Genomic DNA, 25,786 nt, shown 5'->3' with positions numbered 1-25,786 from the left:
AAAACCAAAACATAACTCTCCTTTATGACAGATAGTGTGAACAGTGCTACTCTAAAAGACCATTTGCTCAGCTCTGCTGTTGAAAAGGCTAAGTGATAAAAAAGAAATAAGAATACTGTAAGGGGAAGGAAATGAACATTTGTTCAGTGCTCCTAAATGTCAGGCAGTTTATTCAGTATTCAGTTAATGACTGCAGGAATGTTTGATCCCCCTCCAAGCACCTCCCTCCGAGTGCTGGATCTGAGCTGACATCAGAACAAAGTTGGACTCTCTTCCTATAGCACCTGCTCTCTCCTTGCAATGCCTGGTGTTCTCATTTTCATATTATGCTTTTATGGTCTTTAGATAACAAGAATAGTTTTTCCTTTTCCTTAATATCCTTTTGGCTCCCCCAAATTCTCTTCTTGCCAATCAGGGTGGATATAAGATTTGTTTGACAACTGTCCAAGGGCTCATCCATGAGGAGCAGCAAGGCCCAACCTGCCTTCTCTGGGAATGTATAGCTCACTGAACGTCTGGTTTATTGTCAAGTCTGAACTTGACACTTGCTTAATTTATTAAGGACTGTATCCAAGTATTAGGACTGTTTTCAGATTCATTAATTTTCAAGCTCGTATTCATATTTGGAGATCGATAAAGTTACAGTCTCTGCTTCTGGCTTGAGCTCTGCCTTAGAATGGATGTGCATTGAGACACTGTACCTTTGCTTTTCTTTGATGCAAAACGGGCATTTTCAATCTTTTGGCCATTAATGAAGGTCAGTGATAAGTGAAGCCGGCATTGCGGGTCCAATTCCTCATGGCCATTTCTGTATTCTGTTCCAGAGCTGCTCTGCCCCAGATCAATGTTGATCAGAATTGGGAGTGCACAAAAAGGTTTGAATGAATAACTGAAAATCTTCCCCTGGTGATGATGAAACAAAAAATAAAAAAGTGTTCCAGTGGTTTTCTTTTTCTTGAAGCATAACACCAGATTGCGTTTGTGGTAGGGTATCTGTATGTCACAGGAGTAATTCCATTACTCTTGTGTTCTAGGTGGGTCTCTTGGGAAGAACTGGATCAGGGAAGAGCACTCTGTTATCGGCTCTTCTGAGACTGCTGAACACCGAGGGAGAGATCCAAGTAGACGGAGTGTCTTGGGAGTCGGTGACGGTGCAGCAGTGGAGAAGAGCCTTTGGAGTGATCCCGCAGGTGAGCCAGGAAGATGTGGCTGGAAAACAGTGACTGAATGTATTGTTACCATTACTGGATGCCTGCACTCAAGAAATTCACATTTCTCTGCAAAATATGTTCATTATATATTTCTGTCTCCTTTTTTATGCGATGCAGTCTTAAGGGGAAAAAAAAACAACCTCGAAAAGCTTGGAAGTCTCTGACATTCAGTTATTGAAATATTAATAATTGTTTTTTAATTACAGTTGACAGTCAGTATAATTTACATTAGTTTCCGATGTATCATCTATTGACGGGCACTTAGGTTGTTTCCACATCTTGGCTCTTGTAAATAATGCTGCATTGAACATAAGGATGCATGTATCTCTTTGAATTGGTGTTTTGGATTTCTTCAGGTAAATACCCAGGAGTGGAATCACTGGGTCATAAGGTAGTTCTATTTTTAATTTTTGAGGAACCTCCATATTGTTTGGTGCAAATTGGTGTAGTAGCTGCACCAATTTGCAATCCCACCAACAGTGCACCAGGGTTCCCTTTTCTCACACCCTCACCAACACTCATTGTTTGTTGATTTATGGATGATAGTCATTCTGACAGGTGTGAGGTAGTATCTCATTGTGGTTTTAATTTGCATTTTTCTGATGGTTAGTGACATTGAGCATCTTTTCATGTGTCTATTGGCTACTGTATGTCCTCTTTGGAGAAATGTCTGTTCAAGTCCTCTGCCCAGTTTTTAATTGGATTATTTGGGTTTTGTTTGTTTGTTTTTTATTTTGTTTTGTTTTGTTTTGTTTTTTGGTGTTAAGTTGTATGAATTCTTTATAAATTTTGGATATTAACCCCTCATCAAATGTATCATTCATGAATATCTTCTATTCAGTCGGATGTCTTTTTATTTGGTTGATGGTTTCCTTTGCTGTGCAAAAACTTTTTAGATTGATGTAGTGCCATTTGTTTATTATTTCTTTTGTTTCCTTTGCCTGAGGAGAGATATCAGAAAACAATGTCAGAGTTGACTGCCTATGTTTTCTTCTAGGAGGTTTATGGTTTGGGGGTCTTACATTTAGATCTTTACTCCATTTTGAGTTTATTCTTGTATATGGTGTAAGAAGGTGGTCCGGTTTCATTTTCTTGCATGGATCTGTCCAGTTTTCCCAACATTATTTATTGAATAGACTGTCTTTAACCCATTGTGTATTCTTGCCTCCTGTGTCATAGATTAAATGACCATTTAGGTGTGGATTTAAAATATTAACAATTTTGATAGCCCTTTCCCAGAAGATATAGTCTGCAGTGAGAACATGGGGCTTTTGTTTTTATAAGGTTTTTTGTTTGTTTGTTTTTCCTATTTCAGTGGTCTGAGCTCTAAGTTAACAATCACAACAGGTTGAGAAATGTTTTGCAAGATACAAAAGATGCTGCTGAAATAGCAAACACTTGGAAACACGAGGTAGTGGAACTGAAAATAAAAAGTGTAATGACTGTTTTTTGTTCTTTGGATAAGAATGAACCATGTCCGATTAATCTGTAGCTATTTTTTAAAATGTCACTCTTTGACTTGGGTCACAAAGGATCTGTAGCCTCACCACTGGTAACATTTTTTTCTGTGGTATTGTGCAAGAGAACTTCTTTATACGAGTATGAGAGAAATAGAAACCGTTCCATTTTAAATGGAAGCCAAGGAATGACTTTACTGAGACCAAATCTGAAAGGCATGTGCTGTATACCTACCAGTATTTGCTTTCATCTCTGTGGATCTAGTCACTGTTTTAATGACCACTTTGCCCTCTTTGTACTAATGGGCACTGAATCCATTCCTACACCACGGTACTAACAATTCCCTACTTTTAACACAAAATTAAAATGTTAGGTGCATCTCCAGATAGATTGATTATAAATCTAGCCTAAGATAAAAAGCTTGTATTACTTGATAGATTACCTTTGTGGAACATTTGCTCCTTTCAACTAATGAGGCACTAAATATTCTAACTGCTAGCCTGATCCTTTTAATTCATGTCTAAACTTTGCCATGTTGCCAGGTGCGTAATCATGGTTGAACCTTTGAAAAACAGTATTGTTTCTTCAGAAAGGAAAAGGGGATTGTCAGATGGTCTAAAGATAAACAGCGAGAATACAAGTATCCCCAGGTGATAGCATCCGGCAAGATAACAAAGCTGAAGGATGTGTGATAGACTCTGGTTTTCTGAGAAGCATTGCTGTTCAGTTGATTCTAATTCTTCTGGTCCATGTTTAACTACAATAATGAAGCTTTTGTTTTCTTGTTGTTCTAATCCTCAAAAATTTGCCCATTAGAATAAGGGAAGATCTTAAAGATAATCTAAGTTTTACTGGGAATCCTTTAGTTTATCTGCCATGTGACGAGAGGTTTTTGTTTTATCATGTGTTCTACATGTGTAAGACCTGGAGGAAAGCTGAGTGGGCCAGAGTTACGAAAATTCTTTATCTTGCCTTTCTGCCAAGATGAGTCTTCCAAACTTGCCTTTATTTAACTTTCCCTCTTTCATGGCTTCAAGCTGTTTGTAAACCAAGCAAGAAATCCTTTGAGATATACCTTTAAGAATGCATGATCATGCTGATGGAAATGCTTCTTATTGTAGACGTTTATGTCCCCTGTTTCTGGGACCGTCTCCTAGGAAAACAGGGTGTCTGCAGAAAGAATGTACTGTTTCTTCTATAGTGACATCTTGAGAACATTAAGGGAATGCCCAAGAAAGAGGGAAAGAGGGCAAACTCCTCGTACCTTTTTATCATCCAAACCAGAGATGCTTTTGTTTTCTCAACTTTTCTTTGAAAATTCAAATTATATATATATGTGTGTATTATATATATATATGTATATATATATATATATACATATATATATATTTCATCCTTTCCTTGAGTTTGATCTTTAAAAAGAAAAAATAAGAAGAAGAAAAAAAAGGAAAGGGATTTAAAAATCCTAAAAGAACTATTTTTGTTTGCTTTTTTAGTTCTTTTCTTCCTTCTATCTTTCTGATGTTGCACAGCCATAGTTCCCCCAAGACCTCTGACACGGACATCAGAGACCTCTGGGTCAATTAGTCACTTGTTCTCAGACACATAAAACTGGAACTTTGAACAGGAAACTTTCCTTTTACCTCAGTGATCCTGAGACATCAGCTGTGGAATCACAAGATGTCATTAGTTTTGGCAAGTTCTTGCAGTTTTTTTTGTGTGTGTGTGTTTTTTTCTCCTGTTTTTCCCTCCTGTAGCTAGAGAGTAATCTTGCAGAATGCACCAGCCTGGAAAACAGGGTATGGTATACATTTCAAGGTGGCACCTTCTTTAATTTATCGCACTTTCCCTGCGAGCTCTGAGAGCACGGAGAGCAGACAGTGAGGCCTGGAGTCCGAGCCCCAGTTGGCTTAGGCAGTTCGAATACCGAGACTTAAAATTGTTCATTAGCCTTGAACCTTGTTAAGCACTTAATTCCTGAAAAACAGAAAAATAACTTTAAAATGTATTTCTAAAGCTTCAGTACAAATTTGAAAGGCTACAAGCTGTTTTGAGGGGATGCCTAGACCTATTCTTGCGATGAGACTTTATGATCGGAAGCTCAGCCAGGCCCACACGACTTCCGCCACAGGCCTGGAACAGCTTTTGCTGTGATGGATATCACCTAGGCCAAAACACGTACCTGTAGATCTGAACAACCACATGGGGCGCAACACTTCTCATCCAGTTTAACGATAATTAACAATTGAATAATTTGTTAGTCAACTCCTGCGTGCTTAAAATTATAATGTGTACTGTAGATTCTATAGTTATATAAATGGTAGTGAAGTCCCATTCCAACCTATGAACTTCCAGTGAGGGAGCTTTGAAATTACACTCATTGCCATAAGCCAGAGGTCACAGGAAGAAACGAAAATGATAAAAATAGCTAATTAAGTGTAGTAATGGGTCAGGTACAGGCTAGTGAGAGAGTGCTGTGGGAAATTATGGGAGAGAATCCCACCCCAAGCCCTGTTGTCACAACTTCTATTGTGTCACTGTATCCTTCCTGCTTTTCTACTCCCACTACTGTGTTTTTCTCTTCCTCACTTTCCTTGCGTCTCTCCATTATATATTGCACACAAATTAAGATTTTTAAAGCAAACTTCTAATTTTGTGATGTTCCAAGCCCAAAACCTTTTAGGGCACTCCTTCCTTCCCTGAATAAGGTCCAGATTCCTCCATCTGTGGTTTAGGTCCCTGACAGTCAGGACCCACCCCCACCTTTCCACACCGATCTACCACTCTTCACATCTGGGCACTTTTAACTTTCAGTCAAGCTGGACTTACTATTGCATGAAAGATGCCTCACTTTTCTCTCTTCTTTCCTCTGTTTATGCATTTCCTCTATTTGAGACAATCTTCTTTCACCATAGTTCCTTTGTCATCGCAAATGTTAAACTCTGACAGATGACCCTGACTCTGACTCCCCCTCCCCCCACCTCCACTCCCACTCCCAGTCCCAGATGGGATCTAGAACTGTGTTCATAAATCTCCCCTGGCACTTCTCTATGTCTTGTATTAGAATTATCTTTGTATTTGTTTAATTTCCGCTCAGTATTATAAATACTTTGCAGACATTGTCTAGTTAAGGAAGCAGGCTGTAAACACAAAATCATCACCAATCAAAGAAGACTAGTAAAAAAGTATATAATAGAAATGCTAAATAAACATATTTTTTTTCCTTGCTTAATTTTTCTGTCTTATAGAGCACATAGCACAATATCTTGTGTGGTAGGAATTCAATGTATGTTGTTTTGTGCTGAGTCATTAAATGCTTGATCTCTTTTACAAGAGATGATGGCTCTACCAGTATCCAGATTTTACTAGTTGTGAAATCTTAGGCAAGTTATTTAATTTCTCTGAGCTTCCATGTCTGTAAAATGGATATACTGGTAGCAACTCCCTTATTGGGTGTTTGTGAGGACTAAGTAAAGTAGTAAGTAAAAGTACTTAGTCTACTCCCTGTCATGTAGTTAATAAAATACACTGGGTTGTGGTGGTGGTTGTCATTTGTGGTTCCTTAAGGACAAGGAATCATGGCCCCTTCACCTTTGTATTGAGCTGAACGTATATGCTGTAGGAATGAACAAATGGGTACGGACAGTTTCACAAAAAAGGTGATGGTTAAGGTCGGCTATAAAGGGTCATAAAGTTTGTAGGTGTTAGAAGGGTTCTGCGCAGGGAGTTGTGGTGATGATTCCAGAATCCCAGGTAGGGATATTATGAACAAGTACAGAGATGGGAACAAGAAAAACATGGAGGGCAAAAGGCAGGGGAGGCCATGTGTTAGGGGGCATTAGGAGAAAGAGGAAAAGACTGGACAAGTACTGAAATGGCCCAGTGAGGAATGGCTTGATGTTTTTGAGCTGGGAAGGCGTGGTGAAAGGGTGGCACAGGAGTATGCCACTGCTGGTAGTGTGTGGACCGTGACCTTCAGGTAGCAGAGAAATGGGCTAAGAAACTCTTCATCTGTGTGGTGACAAAAGCCGTGAGGAGGACAGTGGGGATGGAGTGCTGAACTCAAGGGAGAAGATAAAATTAACTAGTATGGGTATGAGTACAGCACAATCTTTACTCTTTCTGAGCCTGTAAGTTTGACGTCTTTGGTAATTTGGTCAGAGCTAGAAAACTTTTTCTTATGCTATCTCTGAAAAAGTATATACTAAAAAGTTGTCATATAAAAGGTTGAGAAACATTACATGACTTTACAGGTAACAAGAATTTGAACACCTTAGATGTAATCATTTACATACAAATAAATGGTATGTACATTAATTTTATACATTTATTCTCTATTTGTTATAAACCCTAAACATTTTTGACTAACAAATACTTTATTCACTTTATGCTCACTAATAGATGTTCTAAAAGCAAAGCAACATTTATTTTTAAACATTCTATAATTCAACCTTACATTCTTGAATTTTCATATTGGATGGATTTCTGTTGTACAGATTCAACTTATAATGAAAAATTTCAGACATTGCCAAAACGCTGGATCACTCACTGTGATGCTTATAAGCATTTGGGCCACATTTTAATAGAAATGTCCATTACACACACACACACACACACACACACACACACACACACACACACGTAGATTCTATACATAGAATGTACAATAGAAATATATGTATATTCATTCATGTATATTTTCCTTCTTAGCCAAAGAAAAAAGCCCTATATCCTTAAGGACAGGAGTCATTTATCCCACTCATTTAATTTATTCTACATTTAGTAACCACAGAATCCAAACTGCTTTTTTGGTTGCCATTTGATGTCCAATGCTAAAGTATAAGCCTGTTGCAGTGATATGTGACCAGCTCTGCGCACTCCATACAGGCTTGGCTGTCTCTACTGAGATGACGAGTCAGCTTCAGGAAAGAGATTCGTCAGGCAGTGAACAATGGTGTTCTCTTTGGTCTTCCTTGAGTTCCAAGAATTGCTCTTTATACCATGCATACATGATATTAAGTATCAAATATTTGCACATCCTAATTTTCCAATTGGTGAACAGTTTCTTAAAAGAGAGAGAGAGAATCAATGTGATTTATAGTTTCAGGTGTTTTTTCTTGCTGTGCAATCAGTCTGACTGTGTCACCTTGGCCAAGCTGTATAACTTCTCAGGGCCATGGCTGTTTCATTTGTAAACCAGGGAAAAAGACGTAAGTGACCTCCAAGGACCTCTCAGATTCAGAGATGAGTTTGTGGAAACTTCAAACAGTTTAGAAAACAGAACTAAGACACCTACTGGCACCCTTGGAAACAAGAGAGTGCCAGATACTGTTTATAAGACAGAATGGAATGTTTGATTAATTGTACGAAATTGAATTGTAACTGAACCAGTTCATTCAGTTAATTTTTCTTCAAAATTAAAGCATTACTTTAATGCTAGACAATAAACTGTAAGCAACAGACCTACAGAGTTTCTGAACGGTATCAAATCCACTACGTCTAAAACTTTTGGATGTCTAATTTCAAGTTTTCTTCCTTTATAATTTTGAATATATATTTGAAATAAAAATTAATTAATATGTACTATATTGCTACACATTTGATAATTTACATATAGATTATTAGGCTGTTAGAAAAAATTAGGCATACCGTTTCCCAAACAATTATATAGAGAGATCAAAGTTTTAATGGGTTGTTCATATTATTGCTTTAAAGACCATAGGTTGTAGTAGCTATTCTTACAGAAGGAAGAAAAATAATATGTGCTGAACTCTGACTATGATGGTTTTATGTATTTTTAATTTTTATTTTCACATTAGCCCATTTATTCATTCAGGGAACCTTTGTTGGGCATATACTATGTATAATGCCTGTGTGTTAGTGACAGGGTACCCAGCAAAGTTATGATGTAGAAGAAGAGATGAACATTACAAAAATGATCACAAATGCATGTATAATTTTAGTATTCACTGTAAACTATGAAAGTAAAATACAGGTATTTAAGACCATATATCGAGAGAATTTACTTGGTTTTGAGGATTTGAAAGATGCTGGTTAAAGGAAATGACGTCTGAGACTTGAAGGCTGTAGCTGGCCATGGGAAGACTATATGAGATGAGATTCTTAGGCAGGGAGAATAAAGTGTGTGAAGAAACTGATGAAATGAAAGAAAGCCATGTGGCTGGAGTGAAAAAGGGAGAGGCATGGAGAAGGGCACCAAATGAGCCAGAAGGAGTAGGAGGAGTTGAATCATGGAGTACCTAGCGACCATTTTAAGTATTTTCTGTTTTGCCCTGAGTGCGACGGAAAGTCACGGAAGGTTTTTCAAAAGGTTAATAATGTGATCCACTTTATACTTGTAGTTACTGCTTTGGTTGCTAAATAAGAATGGACTGGAAAGGAGGCAAGAGGTCAATTAGGAGGTTCTTGCCCTGTTCCAGAGAGAGAGATGGATGGCTTAAACTATGTGATAGCAGTAGAGATAGAGAAATAAATGAATTTGAGATATATTTTGGGGAAACAATCCACAGCACTGATGACTGATTCCGTTTGGGAGGATCAGGGAGAAAGATCCTGATCATTTATGACTCCCAAGTTTCTGGATTGAGGGGAAGAAGGTGACACGTATCAAAATGGAAAGCCTAGAGGTAGAACAGTTTTGAGAAGAAAGGTGGCATTTCCCCATTTTACAGTGAAAACACTGAGGCTCAAAGAGATTGTGTTCCTATTCGTAGATAGAACTAACTACTAGTCCAGAGCTGCATTACTCTCCTGTTTCTGCAAGCCACATTACCTTAATAACTTCCGTGTCTGCGCTGATGTTGTGATACCTTTGGCCTCCACCCACAGTTCTACAGAATAATGGCACTGCTTCTTTTGGCTGTAGTAAACATTTCCACTGTGCTGTTCTACTGGATATGTAAGTCTCCTTGAAACTTACAAAGACACTGGAGCCCATACAGAACTCAGGGCCTGCACAGGAAGAGGAAGTTAACCTCTCCATCGACGGTGCAGGAACTAAGCTGCGGCCAGGGGGATGCACGGCAGTGCTTTCATCCAGACTGTGCTCCTGAGTGCTGATGGGAAATTTATGGACCCATAGGGGTGATCCTGCCCAACATTTAATGTTTCCTGAGCTCCAGATGAGAGAAGAAACCTGGTCCGTAGAGGACATGAGGGTTTTTTGCTTGGTGGTGAGGAGCACAGGTGTGAAGACAAACACGCTTGGGTTCCATTAGCTAAGTGACCTTGTGAAAGTCACTTAACTTCTCCCAGATGTAATTTCTTCATGTGCAACAATAGGATCTACCTCATTAGGTTGACATGAAGATGAAGTGATAACACATGTAAGGTGCCTCACCTGGCACGTGGAACACCTGCCATAAACCAGCGTTCTGTGATCCAGGTGCTTACTTCCTAGTGAAGACAACTTTTCTGAAGCATATACTGTATTTCTCTGAAAATAAGACCTAGCCAGACCCTCAGCTCTAATGCGTCTTTTGGACGCAATTTTTAATTAATATAAAAATTAATTAATATAAATTAATATAAAATATTAGTATAAAATTAATATAAAAATAATTAATAATTAATTTTTGGACACAAAAATTAATATAAGACCCAGTATTATATTATATTGTATCATATCATATCATATCATATCATATTATATTAAAGACCTGGTCTTTATTATAGTAAAATAAGACCGGGTCTCATATTAAGTTCTGCTCCAAAAGACGCCTTAGAGCTGATTGTCTGGCTAGGTCTTATTTTCGGGGAAACAGGGTAATACATTGTCTGATACTTGCTAATCTTCACAATTGTTCATTTCTGTCCTCCTCAGTAATGCTAGAAACCTTTGATATAAAGAACCACAATATTCAAAGAAAAAAATATGAAAAACAGTAAGTGGCAAAATTCCATGGGCAAGCCTTTGAACTTTAGTTACTAAATAAACGTAATGACTTAGATAATGAATTGACTCAAGTACTCAGAGCCACATCCTGTTAAATTCTTTTTAGTTCATCAGAATTCCCCCATAATGCCCTTTGTCTGCTCTCTTTAGCTTATTTAGACATTACTTCCATTCACTTGGAAGCTTGGAAGAGAATGTACAGACATAACCACCAAATATCTTATGATCCTAAGAGTCATCTATTGATCTCTTACATCTACTTCCGTAAAGCAATACGAGCATCCCTTAGGAAGATGATTTTGCCGCAGGTTAAATACGACAAGTCTAAGGCTTCTGTTGCCCTCTCCAGAGGGTTCCCGAGATATTTGGCAAAGACTTTGTTCTTTAAGCCATAAATTATGCCATGGGGAAGAAAGTCTCTAATGTGACTGTCCTTGAACTTGGCTGCCATAGTGAGGATCCTCTCCTTTTGCCTGAGCAGCACAGACACCATGAATCTGGAGCTGACCTGCCGTTTGCAGTTCCTTACGGATCAGATGGGCACGGAGCATTCTCTCTGTCTAAGGCAATTTGTGAAAACTAGTCTTATAGGAATTCAGTTCTTAATTCTCCTTACTGGATGTTAGTAACCAAAGGCAAAAAGATAAAGGCAAAGAAAATAACTATTCTGAATATTAACATCCAAAATATTTTTCAGTTCACCCTTAGGTACAAAGAGAGAACTAAATATTATTGTGGCATCAATATTTTCCAGTGAGGCAGTGACTTTCTTTTGAAACATTTGTTAATTGGTCAACTTAGTAGACAGTGATGGAAGCAGCGTGTCTCAGTGTGGTAGCTGCGCAGGGCTCTGTGCCTGGAAGTAGACTGTCATTGTGTTTCGGCAGCAGGTTCGGTCTCATTGGCCTCCTTCCCTCTGTAACATGAATTCAGTTAAACAAATATTTGATTTCCACTCTTTCACTGATTTCCAAGTCATGGCCCTCTCCTGTGGCTGTCTGGTTTTGGAAGGAGAGGTGTGCCTTGGTTTATAGACCAGATGAACATGTGTGTTTAAGTAAACGTCTGTAAATTCAAACCATTTCGAAGTCCCTTGGGAAGCTAGGTTTATAAAGAAATCCAAGGAAAAGACATTAACTAAATAGAAATTTATTCTGATAATTGTGACTCATAATCTTATAACTTTTACCTGTTTAATTTTACATTGTGTTTGCTTGTAGTAAGGACTATTGCTAGGAATAAAAATTTAATTTCCCACAATTTACAATGATCTTAATTTCTTTATCCTAAGGACATTGAGATTAGAAACATGTTCACAAGGGGCTTCAAATGTAGCTACATTTTATTTCTTAAAAAGTGGTACAAAGCAAATATGGGAAAACTTTAAGAAAACTAGATGGTAAGTACATGGGTGGGTGTTATATTATTTTTAAATATTTTTTCTGCTTGAAATATTTCACAATAAAGCAGGGGAAAAAAGTAAAAGATGTTTAGATTATTCATGCTGTCCTCTTTTTTTCCTTATTGCTATAGAAAGTATTTATCTTTTCTGGAACATTTAGAAAAAACTTGGATCCCTATGGACAATGGAATGATCAAGAAATATGGAAAGTTGCAGACGAGGTAAGGCTGCTAACTGAAACATTTTGAAAAAGGTAGTTCATACACACTTAAGAGTGGTTGTAATAGATGAGATAATTTTACATGCTTTTGTGCATGCACGCGTGTGTGTGCGTGCGCGCACAACTTCAAAATGGAGGACTCTGACATAGCTGGAGCACCCAGTACTTTGGATTAGAGGCACCCCCCACCCCACCATGCTTAGTCTTCAACTACCAGGCCCCAGGGGAAGCATTACTTTGGCCTTTTTCCCTACCAATGTGCACCAGTGAGACATGAGCTAGGAGACCCAGGCACACCGGGACTGTTTCTGACACAAAGAATCATTGTCCACACTTTCCCATCTACTCCCTGTCTGGGTTCTGGTTTCTACCATAAGGAGGAGGCGTGGACATGATATGCTTCTCTGGGAAGTGTGTACTTCTCTGGGTTCTGCACAGAAGGATGGTGGTCATTCTAGAGCATCCACTGATGACCACAGTCTTCTCGAAGCCACCAGGCGTCAGCTGCCTTTACAGAATGTGACAGCTCTGCGCACTTCTAGGCACAAGGCCACGTGACCCAGATGCTGCATGCTCCATTTCTTGAGTTCATTAGGACACCATATAGGACATATATTAACTAAAATATAATCAGAATTCCTAAATAACACCAATAAGTGGTTTATTCTAATTGAAGGTATTATACAGAGGAATTTGGGAGGAGGGTGGTTCTCGTAAAGAATACCCTAGCTTAACTGACAATTCTTGAAATATAGGCATCATATTAAAGAAAGGAGGAATGTAAATTGCTCTATTTCATGGAACTTGAGGCTTAAGTCCAAAGCTCTGGATGGTGACAGACTACAATTACGGGACCTAAGAACATTGGTATTCAAAGGTCTTCTTAGAGAACAATGTTGGCCCATGATTTCCTGTACTTTTCGTACTTGTAGCCCAGTTCTCTTTATCCCAAATGTTCTTTCCCTTTCTGCGTTCCTCCAGAGTGAATCTTGCCAAGTTTGAAATGTCTGTGAGTGTTAAACACTTACCACTGAACGCCTAACCTTAACATGCCCCTAATAAAATGCGCTTAGATTAACTGTTTTCAGTATCAGAGTTTCCTTATTACCCAACAAACAGGGGCTTTAAAGAAAACATTAACTAAATTGCAAGTGACACATTTTAAGATCTTTCATGTGGCTTCAGAGAATGAACAATAGGAACATAATGTGGTGGGAGCAAAATGGGAAGGAAGACAGTGGACTTTATAAAATTGGCAAGTATTGCCAAGTCACAGTAAAATGTACAGGAAATCAAGATCATAAAAACAGCTAAAATGTTAGAAGACATTGTTAAGCTTTCAAATACCAATAGAATGCATTTTACCTGTTTAGATTTTTATTTGATCAAAGGTACTTAGGTATATCTTTTTACTGATCCTCTTTGTAATAATTTGCTATTCATAAACGGGCATGTTGCTGCTATCCTTACGTTAATGTCATGTGCTGTGGTGATGCGTTTTTGTTGCGGAGGCCTGAAAATAGCATACAAACAAATAAGCTACTGCAGAAAAGGTGTTGGTTTAAAAGTTATAGGGCCTGAGCTTTAGTCCCAAATGGTTGATCATATAACTTATCCAAACAGGAATATTTGGGGGGGTGTCAGTTTCTAAACTGGATAGGATACTGGCACAAAAAGTGTAACGGATGACACGGGGCAAATTGGGATGCATGTCGTCTCATCGAGTCCTCTCTGTGACCTTACTGTGATTTGTGTCTCTGGAGGAAAACAAACTGCGTGATGGCAGATAGCCAAACTCCTGAATCCCATCCAGAGCCTGCCTGCTTCATGATCCCTTTCCCCTAAATGAAAATCACAGCACATGCAGTAACAGCACCAGGCCAAGAAACACTTGACTTCTAGCTTGGATCTGGACCCAAAGTCCAGTGTAAAAGCATTTTTTTTTATTAGTTTCAGGTGTACAAAATAGTGTAATAGTTAGACATTTATACCCCTCACAAAGTGATAACCTGTGAAAACAGACACATAGATAGATGGGACAGAATAGAGAGCCCAGAAATAAATCCATGCCTACGTCATCATTTAATCTGTGACCAAAGGAAGCAAGAATTTACACTGGGGTAAAGACAGTCTATTCAACAAATGGTGCTGGGAAACCTGGACAGACACATGCAAAAAAATGAAGCTGAACCACCTCCTTACGCCATATACAAAAATAAATTCAAAATGGCTTAAAGACTTAAATGTAAGATCTGAAACCATAAAACTCCAAGAAGAAAATATAGGAAGTAAATTTGCAGACATTACCAGGAGTAAAATTTTCACTGATCTACCCCTCGGGCGAGGGAAGTAAGAGTGTGAAACCTTATCCTTGCTGATCTGGACTGGACTGTGTGAAGCCTTGCGGTTCAGGCCTAGTACTAAGCTGACCCCAACACCTCCCTGTCCCTTTGTGCCCTTGGCGCCCACCTTCATCTTGGCACTCTGCAAGCTGAGATGGTCTAATTTCCCCATCCCCAAACAACTCAGGCCACGTAGCTTCTCCTCAGGAGCACTGACTTAATTAGCTGTATAGGCAGAGAGTCTCAAAGAAGGTGGAATCCCAACGGGGAGAAAGACCGCTAGCATTGCGGCTCAGTAAATTAGTAACGTGACTTTTTATGCTTATAGGTATAATGGGTCCATCCCAGTGCCTGGCAAATAGTAGGTACTAAGTAAATGTCAGCTATTTAATCACGTTTCCACCTGGTTTTCACCTGGCCAGCTCTTAAATGTTGTGGTTTGACGGAATCCTAATTTTTGTCTTATTTTATTTATTCACACTGAGGAATGACATGCATCCTCTTGGCTCTAGCTAATACCTCTGTGCTGATGACTCCCACATATGCCTGTTCCCAGAGCTCCCTGTCCAACGCCTCAGCGTGGACCAGCGCCTCACATCCACATACGTGAGCTTCTCATGTGCCCACCCACACGACTGTCCTGTGTTCCCTCTGCAGTGAATGGGTTCACCATCCTCTGTGCCTGGATCCATGACTGGGGCTCATTCTTGACGCCTGCTTTCTCTACCCATCTCCATATATCAGGTCCTGTCAAGGCTGTCTTCTGCAGATATCTAGAATGTGTTCACTTTTCCTCATCCCCATCTGACACACAACAGCTCTTCTTTGGAGTTTTGGAAGAGGCTCCTTGCTGGTTTCCCTCTCATTGGCTCCCCACAGTTCATTTGGCACTTTGCAGCTCTGGTGATCTTTCTAAACCCTTCATCAGATTTCTTCTTTCTCCACTTCCCTTGACTCTGTATGGCCCTTTGGACAAAGCCTGCACTACCTAAAGTAGCTGACAAGTTTTTTCATGATCTGGTCTCTCTCTGCCCCCGAAACTCACTCTTCACCCTCCCCCACGACCCAGGACCCAGTTCTACTGAATTTCTCTGGTTTCTCTAAAGCACTGTGTGCTCTCTGTTCTCCAGAAGCTTCTCTTGTGTTGTCCTCTGTGCCTGGTTCATGCTGCCAACCCTTCACTGCCTGCTCCTGGTGTCATTCAGGCCTCTCCTCACACATTGCTTCTTTCCAGAAATGTGTCCTGATGCTCCAGGTCTGAGAGAGGAACCCCTCCAAGGTGGACCCTATTCCTATGTCCCTTTCATCTCATTCTTCACACAGGGTAGAGATTTGCCTCTTAACGTGTCCTTGTCCCCCGCCAGACTGTGGGGTGCTTGAGGGCAGGGATGATGCCTATTGACCAAGGTATTTCCAGTGCATAGAATAGTGTTGGGTGCATGGATGGTGTTCAGTAAATATTGATTGATTTAATGGATAAATGAATGATTTAATTCATTTAATAGATAAAGGATTCATGTGTACTATATCATGAAAATAGCCTTCTGGCTAATACACAGCAGCTGTCACCATTAGCAATGCAGATACAGAGGCTTCAGAAGCCTTGGACTGGGCTGCAGTCACTGGTGATGCAGATACAGTCCACCACTTGACGTCTGGTTCAGGGTTTCAGCAGAGCGAGCTGTCTCAGTGTATCCGTCATCTAAGCAGCAGGTCTGTTGGTTTTAGAATAAAAGCTTTTTTGGGTAATTGCTTGCTTTTTAGATTCCTTATGAAATAGTTTCCTTCTTTATACATTGATAGCCAGGTAAGTTATTTTTAGAGAGCAAGCTCAATAGCGGAAATTATGGCCTTTTAAGTTGAAAATTTGCCCTGGAAAACCTGTAGAGTGGCAAAAGGAGTGTTTAAAAAGGAGTCGAGAGGGTCTATTTTTATAACTGCACACTAGTGGACCATTCAGTCCAACCACAACTCACTTCTCTGGTTTTTGTCATGTTTCCTTGTCACAAGAGCAAACTCTTGCTCCACAATAACTTTCCAGAAGACAGCAATCACAAAAGTCAAAATCCTGGTCGTCCTGTACAGGCTTCTATATATTTCTTAGCTTGATATGTCATAAAACAACATTTGTTCTTTTAAATGGCAGTTTGGGAGGTACATACAATTTATTACCCAACAGCGGAAAGCTGGAAGATTCTTGTATCCTAAAGTTCTTTTCTCCACAAATTGTTGATGCTTTTATTTTTAATACTAAGAATGAAAATAATTTAAAATGTTTAGATTGCAGTGATTTTTAATTGGGACAGAGCTAAGCTGAACTTTGTATTTATTTTTAATCTATTTAAAAATGGATTGTGGCAATAGTATAAATAATCTATGTTGGGAATATGTACTATGTGTGTACATTATTATTTAAAGGATTATGCTGCTAAAAATCACTAAATTAGATGATTTCTGTAGCAATTTCCATTTCAGTCTTTTTCCCCATAGTACTTATCTCTGACTATTAATTTCCTGCTTATTATTTTTCTACCCATCTGGACCATGAGTTCCTTCAAGGCAGGGCCTAGTGTTATTCAACTTTGAATCCCAGGTCTGCCGTAGTACTTAGAATTTAATAAATTCTCACGGAGTGTAGTAAGGAATAACATGACTAAGCAGTCTTACATCCAAGCAATCAGTTGGCGGATTTAAGTCATTCTTATCACCACATAGAGTTGGTAACAAATTTGCATCTTTTTAAAAACAATCCCTAGTCTATCTTGCGTCCCATTTTTCCTCCAAAGCCTATCACAATATCTGGCATAAAATTGATAAATTTGCTAAATGTTCACTGACTTCAAAATTTAAAGTTTTACTAACTTATGTTGACCTTTCTGTAGTGAATATGATTTTAAAAGATTTTTACTATGCTTCATCGTGAGTAAAACAGTGAGAGAGAAATGTTGTAAAATATACCCTAGACTGGTCTGTCTCACTGTCATTCCTTTGTTTCTAAATATTGACAGTGATATATACTTAAGTACTTAATTATTTACTGGTAGTAAAGAAATAGTTTCATTTGGGAAAAACACATACTTTGCTCAGCTCTTTATCACAGTAACACACTAAAATGGCTTTCCTCCTCGGGCCTTGGGAATTAGTGTGTGATTGGTGGACATCTGAAGGGAGAATACATGCTACGATATTCTTACCAAAATCTCAACCTTGTTACTAGGCGTATGACATAAATTAATTGTATTGCAGTACTTCCTGCAATTTACTTTCTTAGCCAAGCCACTTATAAGGGGAAAATCTTACAAGTCTGATTATCATCCCACAGTAGTGTGTCAGTGACCAGGCCCACGTCCTTGGGATTTTCTGGCTCCAACAATACTAATAATTACCGTGGATTAAGTGCTTATCATCTGCCACACTTTGTAGCAACCTATTTCAACGTATTATCTCATTTAATCCTCATTAAATCCTTCAAAGTCTATACAAGCCTTTCCCCGTTTTTTTCAAGTGAGGTAAATGTGACAAAGTAACACACGGGACATTGTTGGCCACGAGTGAGTGTGAGTGGGTGGTGGAGTGCAGATTCAAAGCCACTTCTGTTTGATTTCAGAGACCCATCTTGATCAGTACAGTTCTTTACATTTATTGAAGTATAATTGACATGCATACTGACCATTAGTTTCAGGGGTACAACATAATAATTCAATAATTGTGTATTTTACAAAATTATCACCTCAATAAGTCTAGTTAAGTTAACGTCCATTTCATCTGTACTTTTCTTGATGATTAATTTGGCTTAAAAATATCCTCAAACACTGCTGATTGATCTGAAATGAAATATTGAAATATCTCTCAGTGTTAAGGCACTTCTGATTTTATAATTAGATTTTAAGGGATTTTATGTCTTAAAGATGAGAAACAATATATATAGTCATGGGATGTAAAGTACAGCATAGGGCATATAGTCAGTGATATTGGAATAGCTGTGTGTGGTGTCAGATGGGTAATAGACTTGGGGAGGTTGTCACTCTGTGGAGAGTATAACTGTCTAATCATTATGTTGTTTTGTACACCTGAAACTAATAAAAATAAAAAGATGAGAAAACAGGCAGGCAGAGTGACTTGTATTTAATATTAGACCACACTCTGTCCTGGCAGAGCTAAACCCAGGAATCCTTCATTTATCATTTGTCATTCTTCCTTAAGTTGGGGTTCATTTATCATTTCTCCATATGTGTCTGTTGTTTGGCCAGCATTCTAGGAGCTCAGTACATGTTTGTTGAACACATGAGTGAATGAGTGAGACTAGAGGTGCATCTAGTATTGGCAGTGGGGACACTGAGCTAAAAAGCACAGGTCTTTACCTCAAGAAACTGACCGTCTAACAGGGAATCTTGCACAAATAGCACCGTGGCCAGATGTCTGGCTACCCTACAGGATGATCAGAGATACTCGGAAGGGTATGTCATGGTGTGCAGGGAACTACGAGCTGTTTGTGCCGCTGGAAATAAGAGTGGAGGGGACTCGATTCTGGGTCTGTAAATGTCATGTGAGAGAGCCCATGAAGAGAGAGCTCAGGAAGTTTTGTTCTGTCAGGAAGAGATTTAAAAGAGAGAAATAAGATGGTCAAACCTGTATTTTAGAAGAACCCCTGGGGTGTTTGTGTGGTGAACTCGCCAATTGACCACTTGGGATTTATAGTGATGGTCTGGCCTAGGGTTGCTCTAATAGGGTTGGCGAAGAGAAGGATTTAAGAAGTATTTGGAAGATGTCCAGAGCTGAAGGTATAGATTTGAAAAACCATTAGCTTATCTGTGGTAATTGATACTCTGAGAATGAATGAGTTCTCAGGAGAGTTTGGAAAGTTGTGGGGGAGGAAGACTAATACTCAATGGACGGGGGGAGAGTTGCCCACACGTGATAATAGGCAGAAATGGTCAAAGCTTGGGGATTTCTCCTAAGCCAAGGAGTGGGTGTCTGAAGAAGGAAAACATGCTCTGTAGTGTGAGGCAGTGAGGACAGCAGATGCACACTGAGTTGTTGAGATGTCTAGATGACAGAGGGGCTAGATACTGAATAACGGCTACGGGAGAACCTGGAGGCAAGGGACGGGGTTTGTTTCTGGTTTAAGATGGGAGAGGCTGTAGCAGGTTCACAGACTGAAGCCAAGAAAAATCAAGAAGTTGCAGACAGAAAGAAAGAACACAGTTCCTCCAACTCCCCACCCAAAGTCCTTTATTCACATTCTCAGCTACTTGGATCTGAAAGTTTTATGTTTGAGTCTTCCAGGATACATCAGAGTAGTCTCCTGGTCGAGTTAATATGTTTCAATTCCCTTCCATCGCAGAAACTGTTTCCAAAATTCACTAATTCTCACATAGAGAAACTGCTTTAATGAGAACCCAGTCAAGGAAAGGAGTGCATCTGCAGTACGTACCACGGGCACATAGTAAATGTGTGTGAACAAACACGCTGACGCAGGCCACCTCTGCACTCATGGCGGAACTCAGGAGTCTTTCTGAAGACTCTCAGGCTGCCTGTATTACAGTTAGTATTACATCTTACCTCCCCAGACTAAATCCCAGGCTTCCCAAGGGCAGAAGACAATCACCTATGCATCTCATTAGCCCTCAAACTCGCAGCAATACTTAGCAAAAAAAAAAAAAAGCATTAATATTTATCTGAATACGTGATAAGAACTAAGATACTTCAGTCATTTTTGTCTTATTTTGAAAGAATGGGTTTCTATATCTTGTAGGCATTTTCAGCCTATTTTTTCCTATCTACCTTATAAAAACAAGCCATTGCTCTAACACAACTCTGATATTCCACCTTGATATCTAAACACATTTAAATCTCCTAATAATACACTATTTTAACTGCAGGATTTTTTTTACTTCATAGTTTCATCAATTTCTTAAAATCAGTTTTTATGAATTGAAGAGATGATAAGTAAGTTGCCTTATGTTTTTTGGAAAAGCTCCCGCTTGGTTCTTTATGCTACTTTTTATGCTCTATTATGACAGGAGAGGATGGTAGGCAGCATAAAAGACTCTGCCATGATGAAGTAAATGACTGCATTTCTCTACACATTAGCGTTTCTAGCATGTATTAGTTGTGTTGTAATTATTTGTGTATGTCTTCATAAGCCCCGAAACTTGCAGGGGCATGTGCCATTTATCATTTGTTTAATCCCTGTTGGACTACCTGATACATAATAGGCCCTGATTGAAAATTTCCTGAATGAATGAAATGCAGAGCTGAGACAAGTCATAAAGTGACTTTAGAGCTGCCAAGATTATACATAAACTTTTGTTCCATCAAACCCCCAAAAATTGCAGGAGTGGTGTATGTGTATGTGGGACAGGGGGGTGGTGTGATATTTAAACTTCTAAAACTCCTTTGTGTCTTTTTAGATTGTGAACATCTCGAATGTTTTTAACCTGGTGGCATGTGAACCACGCTTTCTGAGCACAGTGTTTTCCCTCGGTCTTTTCTGTAGGTTGGACTCCGATCTGTGATCGAGCAGTTTCCTGGGAATCTGGACTTCGTCCTGGTGGATGGGGGTTTTGTCCTAAGCCATGGCCACAAGCAGCTGATGTGCTTGGCCAGATCTGTGCTCAGCAAGGCCAAGATCTTGCTGCTTGATGAGCCCAGTGCTCATTTGGATCCCATGTGAGTTTCAGCATCCCTGATACAGGACCGCACGGGAGCGGCGTCACTGAGACCTGCTCCACACCAACACAAATTCCCAGTAGGCTGTCGTGTCTGCGAGTGGAGGAAGCGCCTTCAGACATGAAATAACTGCCCAGTGGAAAAGTTACCATTTGACATCAGCACGAGAGCTTATTTCCTAGCATAAGAGCTCTGGCTTCTCTTCTGAGTGCAGTTCTGGTATTTCATACAAACTCCCCCTTTTCAGTCCACAATGGGATATTTAGCCACATAGGCATACTCTGACCCATATGATATATTTTCCTTTCTATTTCATTTATATAATAGGAACTATTTATAGTACAAAAGAACTACTAGTGAATCTACATAATGAAAAAAACGTATACCTCTGTGAAATTTTCTTCAAGAAAATTTTGATGGAAACTTTGAATCTATCCTATGGTTGGAAAGCTTTTTGTGGCTGACTCTATCTCACTGTTATATTAAAAGTATTTAAAGAAAGATAAGTAATTTAAAGAGGTATGTTATCAATGGTGCAGGCAGATTATTGATATTATGTAATGTTATATGTGGTATTTTCTGTCTTTTCTAGAACATACCAAATCATTCGCAGAGCTCTAAAACAAGCGTTTGCTGATTGCACCGTGATCCTCTGTGAACACAGGATAGAAGCAATGTTGGAATGCCAGCGATTTTTGGTGAGTGTTTATAATTTACTTAAGATCTAATTTCTCCTTTAATCCTTGATAACAATCTCTCGTGTGATAGTTCTTGCAAATCGCAGCAGTATACAAGTTCTTCCTTAAAACGTGTGTCATAGAGCCATCCAGCTTCACTCAAAAGAGTTGCACAAGCTTCTCACTTTGGTCTGAGCTATGAGGTGAGGTTGGAATTCAGTAAATCCAAAATAGCAGCATATTACTAAGTTACATGAACACACTGGAGCATCTATACTTTTTGAGTCCTTTATTCTGTGGATCAAGTCATAAGAAAGACTAAGTCCTTATGCTTTCAAAAACTAAGTCTCCCTTGGACGGGATCCAGGACAGGCCTGGATTGTCTTGCAATCTCACGTATGGTTTTAATGCAGTCGTGGAAAGGCTTGTTTCATTTTTCTAGTCATTAGGTGGAGCTCAGGTGAGTGCCTCTCCCAACCACCTCCTCACTGTGCTTTCAGAACTGTCACAGATTCTTTCAAGTGATGTTTACAAATTCTCTTGGGTTGAGTCACAAGGAAGTTCTGAGGATGGTGTATCACGTCATTTCTGTTAAGGCTTTTGAGGTTCCTGGAGGTAAATGCTTCCCTTACTGAAGGATTGCTATTACCATTATTATGACTAAGCTTCAGCTGACAAATCAGGAGGCCGACTCACAACCTCTGGCCCTGCTGTGGTCAGGGTCAGGCGACTGGGTAAAGCCCTTCTCTTTCTGGCCTTGGGTTTGCTCGACTTGAACACGTGAAGAGGCGAATTAAAGTCAGGCCTCCTGAGCGACTTGGAATCATTAAGCTTCAGTCCCATTGAATAGGTTCAACTCTTTATCATGCTGTAGACGTATACTCATTTTTAAAGTAATATGTAAGGGATCTAACAAAAATCATTCTGGTTTACAAAGCAGCCTTAGCTCCTGTAACGTTCTCTGAAGAAGGACATTGCTCAGTACTATTCTAATTTAAAAAAAAAAAAAAAGTCTCCCAGCTGCTAAGTAGGAAGTTACAGCTAATTTCACAGATGGCAGAAGCTTCAAAAAGCAAGAGGACGAGAGGACTCAGCAGTGAAATCAGACAGCCCTGGCTGTTCACACTGCCTTCCCCTGGACGCTCTTTTCTTCTGGGCTTTTCCTGCCTCTGAGCCTTTGCCAGCTTCTGTCCTTGCTCTGGCCGCCCTGCCTTCTGTCCACGACCTCACTAACGGCCGCTTCCCTAGGTCATAGAGGAGAACAAAGTACGGCAGTACGATTCCATGCAGAAGCTTCTGAGCGAAAAGAGCCTCTTCCAGCAGGCCATCAGCCCCTCGGACCGGCTGAAGCTCTTCCCCCAGCGGAGCTCCAGCAAGCACAGGTCTCGAGCCCAGATCACTGCCCTGAAGGAGGAGGCAGAAGAAGAAGTGCAAGACACCAGGCTGTAAAGCAGCACAAGCGTGTGCGTGGACGCTCTCCCGGAGCTGCAGGAGGGACAGCTTTGGCCGCAGAACACAAGGATGAATAACACTGTTTTTAAAAAGGCAACATTTTAGGGAGAGGAATTAAGGACATTCACATAGGTCTGGATAAATGGCTTCCTGACAATGGTCAAATTGTATGAAAGGTACTTCAAATCCTTGAAGATTTACCACGTCTGTTTGCAAGCCATATTTTCCTGAAAGCTTTTTCCCTTGGTAGTCATTGGGAAGGTGGCTGTAAATGTCAGCCAGCTTAATTGTTCAACGTAGTGAAATTTGCTAATTTGTATTATTGGAGAAGAACTGTAATCATACTACTTAGAGATGCAATGAAGTAATGATAACTGGAAACTTTAGTGGTTTCTATTCCTTTTTCTCCACTCTCTCTGAGATATTTAAAAACAACTGTGTCTGTTGAGCATGTGCCGTTGCCAAGCAAGTATCTGAATACTGTGAGAGAGTCACACGACAGCCTGTCAAAATATGTACCATGCAACATCTAGGTATCAGTCAGGAGAGAGGACTTCCTGATCCTGGAAATCAGGGTTAGGACCATCCAGCTCTACCAAAAATCCAGATAATTCAGATGTCAGAATATCTCCCTTACCTGGGAAAAGGGCTGTTACAGTCCCAGCCAGGGAGGGGACAGGATAGCTCTCTTGATGCAAAAGTTGACATGCCTTTCCCCAGCTTCCAGAAAGCAATAAGCTCATAAGACCTCTGACATGCAGAAAGGTTGGAAAAATACTTTAATGCAAATTGGTGCAGGAAAACCGTTCTTGCCACAGGAGCTCCAGGTAGAGGGTGTGCAAGCAGATAGGTCATGGCGCTCCAGGTAGACGTTCATGAGATCCAAAGATCCAGGTGTATATGGGGTGATGTTGTGTGTTTTCAGGCGTAAATACTGAGTGAGAGAGAGAATGGGAGATACCCTGAAGAAGAGTCAATCATGAATTCATTTTAGATGCTTCTGTTTTATAATTTTGTGACGCAAATGAAATTTTCTCTAGGAAATATTATTTATTTTAATAATGTTTCAAACTCATATATAAATGACTGTATTTTAAGAATGATTATATTATGAATTATATTTGTATAACTTTTTTATATTGGAAATGCTGACTTTTAATGGCAGTTGCTATTTTTATGATATATTATGTTAAAACTGGGGGGGGTGCGGGAGGGGAACATTTAGGATGATATTGGCCAGAGGCTGTGAATTGCCTTGATGGTGTGGAGAGAAGCATTACGTCTCACACAGGTGTTGTGTAGACCTGTATGACTGCTGGCCAGCACACAGGTTCCCTCTTAGATGCAGGTCTAAAGAAAACAGAACAACAAAATCAGACCACTTTTATTAGGGACACACGGCCTCTCTAACTCCATCCTGACCCAAAAGATTGCATTCTATTTATTACTGTAAGGAACTACGATGTGTCAATAAAATCCACATATTTGTGTGAAACTTAGCTGTTTTCAGATGTGTTCATTAATCGTGTCTCATTGATCTCTTGCTTCAGTCTCTAAGGCTCATGGAACACACACCACGAAGCTTTCGTTTAGATACAGCTTCTTGAGAATCCCACAGGAGTTAAGACACACTTAAAATATTGTTTCTTTTTTGAAATTGTGGTAAAACATACATCTCCATTTGTAGGTGGACAGTTCAGTGGCCTTCGGTACACGCCATTGTTGTACAATCATCATCATCACCATCCAGCCACAGAACTTTTTTCTATCTTGCAAAATTGAAACTCTGTAGCCATTACATAAAACTCCCCATTTGTCCCTTCCCCCAGCCCCTAGCAACCACCATTGCACCTTCTGCCTATGAATTTGACTACTCTAAGTACTTCATATGAGTGGAATCATTTCTCCTTTTATATGATTAGTTTATTTCAGTTAGTATAATGTCTTTAAGATTCATCCATGTTGTGGCCTTTGTCATACTTTTCTTCCTTTTTAAGACTAAATGATATTCCATTGTGTGTATATGCTACATTTTGTTTATCCGTTCACTTGTCAATGAACACTTAGGTTGCTTCTACCTTTTGACTATGTTAAATAGTGCTTTTATGAACATGGGTGTACAGATATCGTTTTGTGTCCCTGCTTTCATGAGTTAGGACACTTTTCAAGGTATTTTAAAATGGAGGCTTGTAGAACATATATATGTATACATATGTATATATATATGTACATATATATGTGTATATATGTATATATGTATATACACATATATATGTATATATATATATTCCACAAGGGCCCCTTTATTTACTTGAGCGCTTATTGCTTTTGATAAGAGAGCAAATCTCACCAAGAGAAATATTATTTCTACACGAGAACCTGAGTGGCTTTTCTTTGTCCAACTCCTTGTTTTTAATTGATGAGGCTTCTTTGGTCC

The 25,786-nt window shown here is 39.5% G+C and overlaps 1 protein-coding gene across 1 annotated transcript in view; it reads left to right on the top strand.

The window, feature by feature from the left end:
• The window catches only part of CFTR (CF transmembrane conductance regulator), a 157,618-nt gene extending 132,796 nt beyond the window's left edge, over positions 1–24,822 (top strand). Inside the window, exons 23-27 of the mRNA XM_033099296.1 lie at positions 1,035–1,190; positions 12,118–12,207; positions 21,048–21,220; positions 21,813–21,918; positions 23,146–24,822. Coding sequence (XP_032955187.1) covers positions 1,035–1,190; positions 12,118–12,207; positions 21,048–21,220; positions 21,813–21,918; positions 23,146–23,346 — 726 coding nt within the window. The 3' untranslated portion in view covers positions 23,347–24,822. The remainder of the gene's footprint in view (positions 1–1,034; positions 1,191–12,117; positions 12,208–21,047; positions 21,221–21,812; positions 21,919–23,145) is intronic.
• The last annotated feature ends 964 nt before the right edge of the window (positions 24,823–25,786 follow it).

Source organism: Rhinolophus ferrumequinum, chromosome 26, assembly GCF_004115265.2.
Source record: "Rhinolophus ferrumequinum isolate MPI-CBG mRhiFer1 chromosome 26, mRhiFer1_v1.p, whole genome shotgun sequence".
Classification (NCBI taxonomy): Eukaryota; Metazoa; Chordata; class Mammalia; order Chiroptera; family Rhinolophidae; genus Rhinolophus; species Rhinolophus ferrumequinum.
Note: the sequence above shows the minus strand (reverse complement) of the source record. Positions and strands in the feature narration are given on the sequence as shown.